A 13,140-nucleotide genomic window follows, 5' to 3' on the forward strand; every position below is an offset into this window, starting at 1 on the left:
GACTGGTTCTTATATAGCACTTTTCTACTCAAAGCACTTTATACAACTTGCCTATACAAGTGTTTTGTATCTAACATTCACACTCCGACAGACACATCTGCAGCAACTTAATATCTTGGCATGCTGACTGCAGCCAGGGATCAAACCAACAACCTTCCAATGGGCTCCCACTCTACATGACACATCATGTAGCGTTCATGTCTTTGTGCAGTTGTTTGTGCTATACACTATCGCTAGCTCACTTCCATGGCCAATTTAAAATCACTTTGTCTTTGGACTCTGGGAGGAAGCCAGCGCACCAGAGGACATGCCAACTCTCCCCCAGCTGGGATTTGAACCATGAACCTTTTTGCTGGGATTCCAAAGAGCTGCCACCCAGGTTTATTGGTTTACTCTCATTTTTCTCATTGAGACTGGATATTTTCTCTTTTATATCCATTTTTCCATCTTTGTTCTCCCCTTTTCCTTAGAATACTGGAGATGGCCCCTTCTTCACCCCTCCTATCAAAGCCTCGTGTTTTATTGATATTGGCTGCATGTCCCATCGACCTTAATGCTCCTCATGCTAACATTTACAAAATGTTATCTTTCCTTTAATTTTTCCTTCAGATATTCTCTTTTCTTTTGACTTGATTAAAATCCACTTCAGAAAGTTTACTAACCAGTCGCTTTGAAGATAATTTAATAATGTAACCAAACAGGACCATAAAACATTTTTATTGCACCAAACAGTTCACATTTTATGCCTTAAGGTCTTTGAATGACTAAAAAGTATAAACTATTTCATACATTTGGATGACTGCCAGGTCTAAATGCATGTTGAACCTCTTAGAAAATAGGATTTGGGGGTTAAAAAAGTATTATCACAACAAATAAAACACAAAAATCGACATACATGTCTGATTTGGAGTTTTCTAATGCTAATAAGCCCTCTAATTTTAAAAACCTCATAAACTTGCAGGGTTTAACGCACTCAGTCAGTCCTATTCTTGCTCATCCTTGTGTCCATCGCTGATTTCCATCAGTGACATCCCACATAAATCCACTGCTACTGATGCGTTGCTGCCTTTGATTCATTTTATTACTGTGGCAGGTGGCAGCCGTTACTATCAGCTCTTCTTGAATTGGACACATGCAGACAAACACACACGCACACACATATGCTTGACTGATATTGGCTGTAGTCATAGCCCACACAAAGTAATCTGGTAGTGTAATTTAATGGTTGGCGGTGTGTTTTGTTGAGCTCAGTCAACACGTTGAATTTAATTTCCTTTCTGTGTCCTTCAGCTAGTGCCCCCATCCCCCTTTTTCCCACCCTAAAGTAATGTTTCCTATTGTGTGCAGTCAGTGTTTTCACACCCATTTCCCTCCACATGTACTGTATGTATATGTATATATATATATATATATATATATGCGTCTCTGTGTGTTTGTCTTTGCTCCTACTGCCTTGTGTTTGTCTGTATGTCTGTTTGTCTCCCCATCTGTCCCGATGTATTGCTCTTCTTGTCTGTCTGTCACTCTCTCTCCCTCTCTATCCCTTTCTGTCAAAACCCCACAAACACTTCTCCCTCCCAAGCCTGCCTTTTTACCCGGATTTCTCCCCACTGCCGAGAAAGTGAGTGACAGTACTATATGCACAGTCTGGAAACGACTGATGTGGATTTTAAGCACATACGTCACAAGTAAAGGGGAAGGGAGAGAGGGAGGGGAGAGTAGAGCAAACGATGAACAGAGACAAGGAGAAAGCAGAGAGAGAGAGAGAGAGAGTACAGAAGGATATATTGACTCAAAGCTGGTCTGCATGCTCCACAGAGTGTGAGAGACAGAGGATGTGAGAGCAGGCAAGATGGAGTGCTGGCACAGATGAAGACTGTCCCTGGGTATGTTTTTTTGAGGGTGGCTATAATTGTGAATGTGTGTACGAGTGTCTGGAAGTCTGTGTGTGTGTGAGCACATGTGCTCGCATGTGCGCGTCTCAGTATGTAGAAGGACGCGAGCGAATGAGTTTGCAAGCAACATGCTGCAAGTGAACATTTGAACGCGGGTTCCCAAGCAGCGAATTTAGGTGCTGTTACGTAAGAGCGGCGTGAGTGACTGAATGAGTGTAGTTGTTGAGGACGGGGACAGGCGGTTTGGGGTCTTTATGTGTGTTGAGGGTGTGAATAAATGTGTGTAATGAAGTATGGTCAGGAATACGGGATGCTCTTACAGATGCAAGTTCAAAAGCGAGTTAAGGTGTTGACACAGAGGTGCGTTAAAATTCAGCCTCACATGCACGTGAATGTTTGTGCGTGGAGCTTCACCGTAGACTGGAGAGGAGCTACACCAATGCTGATGAAAACAAGGCATTGTTAGTCTGTTTTTGTTTTTCCCCCCGTTGCTGATTTTTGCTCGAGTTCTGACTCATGTAGATGGAGAAATTAAGCTCACTGTGAAAAAAGATGACATCGAACGACATTCCCGCAAAGTCTCATTAAAGCTCGAGCTCATTTCAAAGGAGGTGAAACAATCAATCAGTTATTCTGTGTGCAAATTGACAGGACAATAATCAATAACAATTTTCAAGACTGATTAAGTCATTTGTTATGCAAAATGGCAACGATTCCGAATTTTTCCATGATTTTCTGTTTTTCGTGAACTATCTTTGAGTTGTAGACCCTTGGTCAGCCCACAGTCAAAAAAACCCAAAAAAGCCTGAAATGCTGACTTTAACTAATTTAATTACATGCAATTTTTTCATCTAATTTTCTTACAAAATTTTACATTTAATGGAATCTGGTCAAGTGAATGTTGCTTGAGTACAGTCTCAGTTTATACCAATTACATTTTCCTTATTAATTAATTATTTGCATGAATAAACCTTTGATTTTATTTATTTCAGTTGCATTTTACTCAGACTCATTGCCTCACATTTGCTGAGGGTGAAAAACTATTTTTTTAGTGCAACTGTGATAACAATTTGGCCAAAAAGCTGGTAAGAGAATATTTTCAGTCTATTTGTTTTTTCCCTAATGAATCGCCCCCTCTGTGCCAAGAGAAACAAATCTTTCAGGTCTTCATCACACTACATTTGAACATTTAGCCAGTGCAAAACTGATGTGACACAACAAATATATATCGTCCGCTGCCGTCAGTGAATGCTGACTTGTTTGCAACACCATTCGACCGATTTATCATTGCATCTTTCTCTTATCTGACAGATAAGAGAAAGATGCTCTTGAAACATGCGTTAGGTTTTTTTCTGTGCACTTTTAATTAATAGGAAAGTCATCCGCAATGAAAACTGCTTCAGCACTTTCACACGCAACTTTTCAAGTTAAGGAAACGTTTGTGCCTTCAACAAACGAATCAAGTTGAATCAGTCAAACACTAAAGAGCGAAACCCTTTTATTTGGAAAGATGTGTGTGAAACACAAACTGCTCAGATATTAAGGAGCAGATGCCACCAGCTGAATCTAAAAAGCTGTGACATCATGGACATGTGAAACATATAGGAAGGATGACGACTGGCGTGCATCCTCACATGACCTGCTGTTGTGATGTGGCTGTCGACAGTGACTTCGTCATGCTCGTTCATGAAGTGCATCTGTATATTTTTGCACACACTAAGCCAGTTTTTTCTTTAATGGAGTTATTTTTATATTTAGCATTTTAATCTGGGACAGCGACAGTAAACAGTCTGAAGTTGGTTTTTCTTTTTTTGTTGTTGTTGTTGGGTTTTTTTGTTTTTCTTTTTTTACTGTGACCAATAAAATCAAACAGGATCTTGAAATATTAAAGACTCAAGAGCACCGTGGGAGTACATGAGATAGCACATCTTCAGTATTTCTTAATTACTGCCAGGAAAATAGGAAATTAGAGCATTTGGCTTAATGATGATGGAGTCTAGAAACAGTCATTATGCTTCATTTAGGTACAAATATGCTAAGGACTGAGAAAGGCTCCAAGTAGTATTATGTAAATATTGCTCCGGGGAGTTGCAGATGAGAGAGAGAAGAGGGAAAAGAGGGCAGTAAGGGATGGATTTGAGAACCGATACACAAGTGACATCTCTTGTTCATACTCTACAGCATTGCATTTGAATATTCATTCAGAGCACAGACTCGGTGCTGACACAATGTGTGAGTCATGCTTGAAGTGCCAAAGGTTCTGGCAAATTCTATTTTGGCTTTTGACAGGTCAGGATTTCATCAGTGGATTAAAACAGGAACACATTTCAGTTTTTCACAGGATGTTGCAGATGCGTGTCATGACCACCTGTGACTGGATTTTCACCTCCCTGCTCCATATGCAAATAAACACATGGAAATATAGTGTTGATTTTAACCCGTGGGAGGCAGCAACGCGCTCCCTGTGCATAGTCTGCCAGAAAATAAAAGAAGAAGACAAATAAATACTAGCTGGATCCACTTATGTGGAGGGTGTGGATTGAGTAAGTGGTCCTTCACTCTGGTGCAGGGCACATTTCTCATGGGAAAAGTTTGTCTTCAGTGGCTTTCTGCCACGCAGAGATTGGAAGACACAGTAAACATTTAAATGAAGGTGGGTTTAAACCGCAGGCTTTATTTTTTGCTATATCTACCTATTTTGGTGCCTGTATATAACTGAAGAAGTGAAAATAATGAAAGATATATTAAAAAAATTTTTTTAAAAAGCTTTGAGAGACAAAGCATTTCTGGCAGAAAGGTAAACTTTCTCCTTACATAGTGCTAACAGAAACAGCCCAGACCAGCTCCGAATGTGGTCTGAATGATCTCAGAGATCTGAGAGTTCTTGCATCTCAGTGCAGCCTGAATGCATCTCAGGGGACTCAGACCTTTGCTTGAAGGTGCCCACTAGTGATGGGTTCACCCATCCTTCCATGTGAATACGAGACCAGTGTGCTCTTTGAAAACCGCTGACCCCCTGCAAAGTGGAGTGTGACAGAGTCAGAGGAGGCTGACGGTGTTTTCGTGTAATTATCTTTGTCTTTCTCACCTTTTTTTTTGTCCTTCTCCGCTTCACTTCTCCATTTTTATTCCACAGTCCCGTCTGACAGTCCACATGAGTGTCTCCAAGCCCCCACCGCCACCCTCGACCTCCCACCTGGCCATCCCCCCTTCCTCCGCCTCCACCCCTTCCTCGTCCGCCTCCTCCCCCTCGGCGACGCCCCACTCTATCGCCCCGCCCCCGCCCTCGCCGGTCAAAATCTCTATGCAGGAGCACTTTGCCATTAACGTGTGCCCAGGGCCCATCCTCCCCATCCCACAGATCTCAGACTTCTTCCCGCGTTTCCACGACTACCCCTGCACGCCGCCACCTCCCAGGGAGAAGAAGATCCTGAAAGAGGAGACTTTCAATGGGGAGACGGGCGGAGGGTACAAGGATGGCGAGAGAAGAGGGGAGAATGAGGGTGACAGGGAGGAGCTGATCGACTCTGATGATGATGACAGTGAGTTTTGCGGTGGGGAAAGTTGTGTTCGAAGTTCAAAGTCGGGGGTTTTCATTCATGCGAAAATGACTAAGCACCGCAGCATAAAAAAACAACGCTGTTTTATGCAGTTTAGAGTGGAACATTATCTTGTTTTACTTGATTTGAGCTTCTGCTTTTTTCCCCCTTCCCCTTTCAGAAGCACAGCATATGCTTGCAGAGTAATTGTGGAGTGAAGCATTTTGTGTTTGTGTGTTTGTCACTCCCACTTTATGTGACACAGCGGCTCTAATGATTTATTACACCGCGCTGCAATAGCAGGGCTCTGGTTTCTGTTCTTTCCCAAACAGTAATCAAACAAGACAGATCAATTCATATTAGGCAGCATCGTATTTTGAAGAGCCCATCTGCTACAAATATGACTCAGAGCTTTTGAGTGTGTGTTAGACTGAACGTGTCTCTGCTTTTTACTGACAGTAATTGGTGTGTTTTGTGCGTGGTTGTTTTTCTTCTTTTTTATAGCCTACCTGGGAACGCTGGAGTTCAACCTGCTCTTTGATCAAGAAAACAACTGTCTGCATTGTACTATTCACAAGGCAAAGGTACGCGCAATTGTAAAATCTTCTTTATAACTAGGCTGTCTGTCTGCATGTGTGCCGTTGCGTAATCCTCCTTGAAGGCCCAGTGAAAATAATTCTCCTGTAATGCTTTTACGTTTGCAGAAGACGTCAGACTCCTGTCTCTCAACCTTTGTAGGGAAACAAATTTGCCACGTAGCCTCGGCAGCTTGTCAGTTCAAGACTAAATCATCGCGACGTAATGCTGGATAATGTTGCTAGGTTGCTCTCGCAGACACATTTTGGTCATCGTGCAAGGACACGAGCCGTCCGTTGCATGCTGCACGCACTCCCATGATGTCAATTATGCAAATCTCACTGAACAGTTCCCTTGAGGACATTACAAAGGAGGTAGAAAACACTAGCCTAGAGGGAGAAAACCGCCAGAAGAACTACTGAGATGTGACTGCTGTCAAACAGGTCCGTCGTACGTGCTGTCTTTTTCTGACCCTGACAGTTACGTGTGAATAGTTGGAGGGCACCATGACATCACCTTTGACACTATAGTACTTGTGTGTTTGTGTGTCTGTTTGTGTCCACAGGGACTGAAAGCCATGGACTCCAATGGGCTGGCTGATCCATACGTCAAGCTGCATCTTCTCCCTGGGGCTAGCAAGGTCACTGCTTCACCCTTACCTCAACAGCAATTATCGTAACATGCCGCCACGCTGGGATGTCCCAGTTACTAACTGTCGTTGAGCTTGTATGTCACGCAGTAACTGGTAGTAGAAGTAGATCACTTACTGAGGAAACCAAAAAAAAAAACCCAGATGCAGTTCTATGTGAAATCCCCCCTTGTGGATTCTTCCTTATGAAACATCATGAAGAGGTCAAAAGCCTGAAAAACAAAAATGCAACATGGGAGCAAGCTAATTTGTTGTGTGTGTGTCGCTTCAATCCAACGAGCAGGGAGCGTTTCAGTTGGTTACTGCTTAATGTGGCTCGTCCGGTGCTCCTCTTTATCGAGCGCAAACACGTTCTGGTCCACTGGACTTCTCTTGTCTTGTTTTCAGCTCAAGCAGCAGGGAAGATAAAGCTTGCCACAACAGCAGCAACCCCATAATACAACCTGTTGTCGGCCATTTTGGCTCAAAGTTGACTCCAAATGAGGTTATGAAAGTGCTGCGGGTGGAGACGATGAAGGCGGCACAGCCCGAACAAGGCAAACGTCTGAAGTCTTAAGGTGCCATAACGACGTCTGGGGGATTTTTGTCCTCCAGCCTTCCTCTGTCTGTCTTCTGTCCCATTGTTGTAATTCTCACCTCCCCACTTCGCCAGCCCTATCTCTGTCTCTATCTCACTATCTGCCTGTGACCCTCTTTGACCTTGAAATACCAACAGTGTGCAGAGAGGGAGACAACTGAGAGGAGAGGAAGAAAGGGGGGAGTGGAGGCAGGGAGGGCAGGGGGGAGAGAGGGAAAGACAGATGAGGGGAGGACAGCAGCAGGTGGTTGTCATGGAAACAGGGAGGATTGTTACACGGCTCACGTCAACAGGCAATTGTTGATGGGGGGTATAGGCGGTGGTGGAGGGACGCAGAGACGGCGTCAATGAGTAGTATCCATGAATGACTGTTTGCTAAATACCCACCACATGGGGGTGGGGGGTATCTCTCCTCTGCCCCGGCACGTTTCCTTGCTTCCTTTCCTACTGTCTCACACCCACCGACACACACTCTTTAACCAGCAGACAGCTAAGCGCGCCTTCCCTCGCTGTCGAGTGCACAACAAGAACACATGCTCACCGTGACCTTGTACATGTGCTGACACATGCTAAGGATTTAGTCATAACCACACAGAGATGCTCCCACTTTCCCTCTCTTACACACACACATAGAGTTGTAGTTCTTAGTGCACGTCTGTGATGGTCACCGTTATCTTCATCTCTCCATTACTAACCGACATGAAAAGAATATTCATTCAGAGCTTTGGGAAGTAGGGACTGAGGAAGAGGGAGTATGAAGTATGTAAAATGATCTATGCAGACAGATGGGGGTGGTGTGGTGGACAGATGGAGTGCTACTGATAAAACATTTAAAAACAAAGCAAAACAAAAAAAGGCAGGAGTACAGAGGGAAAACGGAGGATGGGAGTGTTTTTTTTAGTTTTTTGTTTGAAGATGGAGCAGAAACCAAACCTGATCCGGGCGCAAACAAGTGATGAGTATTACAAAAATAACTGTTCTGCTGAGTTGTGCTGGCACGCACACGGCAGGCGGTGAAACACCGCTGCAAGTCGTGATGCTGCTTAAGCGTGGCTCGTCTCGCACATTGATGAATCAAACAAATGACACGAATCGAAGACACTTGTTTTCCTCGATCGACCAACTTCTGAAGAGCCGAGTGCGGTCGATAAGCCAGATGTTTCCAGCAGGACACGGAGAATAGAGGAGGAGACAGAGATGAGGCAAGAGGGGAGAAGAGGGAATTTCTGCTCAGGCAGAACAATAGGACGAGGGGACAAAAACAGACAAAGAGAAAGAAGATGGCATGGAGCATTCAGCCTCTGGCCCTGAGGCATTATAGCAAGAAGCTGACAGTGGCAGAGAGGACGAGAGTTAAGGCATCTGACTTCACACACGCCTCAGACACGAGCAGGAGGGTATTAAGAGGGAAATGTGTATTTGTAACATACATACAGTATAATTTTGCATAGCCTGCAGTGGTGAAAGAAGAGCAACAGCACAAAAATACTCCATTAAGCAAAAGACTTGCAGTCAAATTAAAATATGCAAAGTAACTGTTGTTTATTAATGTATTTTTTCAACAGAGGGAGAAAATACACAAAAACACACATCTGCACTTTACTAACCCGTCAGTTCGTTCTGCCAGTGTCTCATCATGGTCCTACTTGTTTGTAGAAATTGAAGACGTTTTATGGGATGCAATCCAAATACAGCATATATGCATATATATACAAGTATATAAGCATCCTGATTAAACCTGAGATAAAAATCAAACAAGCTTAGAACTCCCGGAAGACAAGCGAGGCAGCACGTAGATGCAAACTTTATTTATGGTTGCTGAAGCCATTAGGAGCTCGGGAGCATTTCCTCTTCTGGAAAGGTTTAATTTTTCATGATGATTGTGTTGCACGGTTTAATTGGCTGCTGTGTCGTGTTGCGTTTGAGACGCGGTGTTTGTTTTGGCGGTCTGGCTGGTGCTAATGCACTCTCTAATCATGTTGAGAAGGAAGCAGACGGACAGGTGAGGTGAAGGTAGCCGTGCGTGCTTTCACCTCTTTTTCTTTTTTTAATAGCCCAGGCAGCAGATGTCTGTGATGTCCAAAGGGACAGTGAAAAATGATGCGTCCCCACTCTTTCACTTTCTTTTTTCTTGATCTATTGTCTCTCTTATTTTTTTCTTGTATTATGTGAATCTGAGCTATTGAATTTGCTCTCCTGCCCTTTGAACATTCCTGACTCTTCTGTTTGTTCTTTAGGTCTTCGCCTTTCTGTGACTCTCTTTTCATCTGTCTCGCTTTTCCTCTGCAGGCAAACAAACTACGCACAAAAACCCTGAAAAACACACTGAATCCTGTGTGGAACGAAACGCTGGTGTATCACGGCATCACTGCAGCAGACATGACCACCAAAACGCTCAGGTAGGCACTCAGCTTTGGATTTCAGTCCTGCTGTTACACCCCCGCCCTCCCTGAGAGCCAAAATTTATTATGCGAATGATGAAAACCCAAACTTGAAACCCTCCAGTGACTTGCCAACAGCCAGTCTGCTTCCCAGTGGGCTTTTCCAGGTACTGTAATTCATTATTCCAGCCCAGTGACACCAGCCAAATGTTCCACTTGCTACTGCTGCAGTAACTGCCCAGGTGTTGGCTTTGCCAGGAGGCTCCGCCCTCCTTCCTCCCACATCGTCCTGCATGCGGAGTGATTGAGGTCAAACGTAGCCATCTTGGCCCAAAAACTCTGACGCACGCGTGCCCGTCTGTGCGCTGATTCAGAGGCAGAGTTTTTTGTGTGTTTTGTTTGTGAACATGTAATCAGTGTCGGGTTTAGTCAGAGGATTCATAATAGGTTTGGATAGCATTGTTTATCCTGTGGAAATGCAGCGGAGAAGCTATGCACGCATTCGTGCATGCACACACAGGGAAGTGCATTTACTCACACGCACATGAGTCCCATCTACTCAGCACACACAGAGGCTGGCAGTCAGGTGTGTTGCTTATCCTCTTGTGTCCATGTCAAGGGCAATCACTGGCAGGAAAGATCATGCATGGCCCTTCCTCTGCATGTAGTCAGAAAACACACATACACACACAAACACTCAAACAACAAATGTCCTTGAGCGTGTACGTTTGAGACAAAAACATTTACTCTCCCGACCCAAAAAAGCCACAAAAACCCCACGCTTGACATGCAAACAACAGCTTGAGGAGAGGCCCCTCAAACTAGAGGAAACCCACCTGACCTTTGTTCAAGGACATAGCTCACAGCCACAGACCAGCAGGGGGGCTCTGGAGTGTGACCAGTGCCAAGCAAGAGATGATGATGATGATGATGAGAGAGAGAGAGAGAGAGAGAGAGAGAGAGAGAGAGAGAGAGAGAAGTGGCTGCCAAGATCAACAAAAAGAGCAGGGGGGAAAGCGCGAATGATGTCGAGTGACAGATGAGGGTGCGTGGAAGAGGAAACTAGGGAGGCCAAGACTGACAAAGACGAGAGAAAAGAGGGACGCAGAGAATCCAAGAGGTCAACTGGCAGTGTGAGAGAGTAGCTGGAGTAGAGTGTAAGATGGATGAAATGATGAATGAAGACAAAAAAACGAGTAGAGAGCTGGGGAGGAGTTTTCTCAAAAGGGATGGCCAAAGAAATGAAAGAACGAGGACAGTAATATATATGAGACAGTAAATGAGACACTGTCTGAAAGTAAGGAGAACGGAGGAGAAGGGGAGGCTTAAAATTGGATCAGTGTCTCTCTGGATGAGTTCAGGCACTAGCACAATACCTCAGACAATAAACAGACTTTGTTCTCATTACTCCCTAGAAAGGGGCAAGAAGTCAGAGAATGGGAAAGCAGATAGGGATCCCCAGAGAGATGTTTACTCGCTGGGGTTGTGCCCTGCTGCATCTGCTCTGCTGGGGATGCTGTAGTATTTGATCCCTGTGCTCTGTGCACTGCTGAGAGGGAGGGACTCTGCCCAGACTCGGCATTCTCGTAGACTCGCCCGAAGGCCTGGAGAGTGCAAAGTGCACTGTCAAACTGGGCCGTCCTGTCACATCCAATAGGTCCTGTGTTTAAGTGATGTGTTTTTATGTAAGCGCAAGGATTACGTCCACGCAGTCCTAAACCTGCAGTAACTGAGTTTGTCTGCGGATTTGGTGTCGAGCGGGTAATGTACAGCGAGTGACTCTTTGAAAACAGCTGCGGCCAAAAGGAGGCGCCGTGAGGGTGGTGAGAGCGAACCACTCGAGTAAAGTCGCATAGCTGTGTTACAAACTGATACGTGATACAAAGTTGTGTTGTTTGGCATGTTTGTTCTGCACAAACTAGTCTTCATATTGATTCAGTAGATTGTCATAAGGCTATAGTCCCTTATATTTAAGTGTGTTAACATGGTGTAGCCCATGATTGTTATGTAACAGTCGTTGGTCCACTCCTTAAGCAGCTGTTTGCCATTGTGCTCTCATGTCTAGCAGCTATAGAGAGACCTGATTTACACTGGCTGGCCAACAAAAGTCACACACCCTAATATTTCATTGGACCGCCTTCATATTTGATGACAGCGAGCATCCACTCTGGCATCATTTCCATAAGCTTATGCAGTGTCACAACATTTATTTCCATCCAGAGCTGCTGCGTAAGGTCTTCTCCTAAAGCATATCCCTAAGATTCTCACAGGGGTTAAGGTCTGGGCTCTGTGGGGGCCAAATGTGTGAAAAAGGATGAAAACTGGCATTGTCATACTGAAATATACCCGTGCTGTGAGTGAAGAAAAAATCTGGTCACCTCAGTTTTTGGGCACACAGTGTCGCAGTATGTAGACCTCTGATCTAATGGGAAGCTCTTACTTATTTCTTTATATAAACTCAGCTGTTTTTTGTTTCCAGCTTGCAGTGACAGAGTAATTTGTTTCTGTTTTTTTATAGTGCTGAAGTAAGAGAAGGAGCTGTCTTTTTCCTCCTCATTTATCCTCACAAAAAAGTGTTTCACTGTTACGTTGAGTGAGCCGAGGCACAGTGATGTCACAGGAGCACAGTGGCTCTGAAGGAGGTTTAGCTGATAGCTGCGTTTGCTCTGAAATTGGAGGTATTGTGTTAATGACAGTGCTTCAGGTGATTTACCTGATGAGGAGCTTTCGACTCATTCATGAATAAGCAGATCTGGAGCAAAAAACATTAGGAGTTTGTATCAGACAGAAGGAGCTCTGGATTGTGTAGCTGTCAAACTGGGTTGCATCAGCATTCTGGCACTCGGGACAGATGAAGCAGTGACATTTAGTTACTTGATTCTGTAGTTTTCCATGCCAAATATCTACTTAGGAAGCCAAAATCCCAGAAAGGCTCACGCTCTTGGAGGATGCTGGCTCACAGATGCTGTGGGCACAGCTGGAGAAAAGGAAAAAGGGGGTATCAGGATTTCCCAAAGTTAATGCTCTAGTCTTCAGCAGTGATTGAAGAAAATCAAACTTGATGTTCACTCTGAACCAACAAGTCTTTTTCTGTTTGATGGCTGTAGTGTCTCGCCACTTCACACATATTTTACTTTTACTTTTTTGTTGTTAGTGATTGGCCAAAAGCTTGTAGGTGTGCATTACTGCCACTTTTTTGGTAGTGGCAGCATGTTATTTACCACCAGGTGCTCATAAAAACAAATAAATAGATAAATAAGTACTTTTGGCTGCTGTCATATTCACGCAGGGCTCCACAGCAGGCAGCTCTGCATGTTGAGATTTTTATGCCGGATGCCCTTCCTGATGCAACCCCAAAGGGATTTGTGTCTCCTCCCAGGATATAGCCTGGGATTTTTGCTTGTTAGGTGAATGTGTCAGTGAAACAGATGCAAAACCTGTTTTTGTTTGTTTGTTTGCTGGGTTTTTTCTTTTTACATTTAATTACTCCTCTCAGTCTTTTCTTGCCCAGAAACAGTTGAAA

The 13,140-nt window shown here is 44.2% G+C and overlaps 2 protein-coding genes across 2 annotated transcripts in view; both read left to right on the top strand.

Annotated features, from left to right (window-relative positions):
• LOC146707787 (serine/threonine-protein kinase pim-2-like) overlaps positions 1-13,140 on the top strand; it is a 174,938-nt gene that overhangs the window by 63,838 nt on the left and 97,960 nt on the right. The window lies entirely within an intron of this gene.
• Positions 1,720-13,140, top strand: part of doc2g (double C2-like domains, gamma) — a 35,295-nt gene continuing 23,874 nt past the window's right edge. Inside the window, exons 1-5 of the mRNA XM_085459300.1 lie at positions 1,720-1,886; positions 5,032-5,437; positions 5,939-6,018; positions 6,576-6,650; positions 9,526-9,635. Coding sequence (XP_085315426.1) covers positions 5,050-5,437; positions 5,939-6,018; positions 6,576-6,650; positions 9,526-9,635 — 653 coding nt within the window. The 5' untranslated portion in view covers positions 1,720-1,886; positions 5,032-5,049. The remainder of the gene's footprint in view (positions 1,887-5,031; positions 5,438-5,938; positions 6,019-6,575; positions 6,651-9,525; positions 9,636-13,140) is intronic.

Source organism: Copadichromis virginalis, linkage group LG6, assembly GCF_057382275.1.
Source record: "Copadichromis virginalis isolate Kocher_CV1m ecotype Utaka linkage group LG6, C_Virginalis_male_GT1.1, whole genome shotgun sequence".
NCBI classification, from domain to species: Eukaryota; Metazoa; Chordata; class Actinopteri; order Cichliformes; family Cichlidae; genus Copadichromis; species Copadichromis virginalis.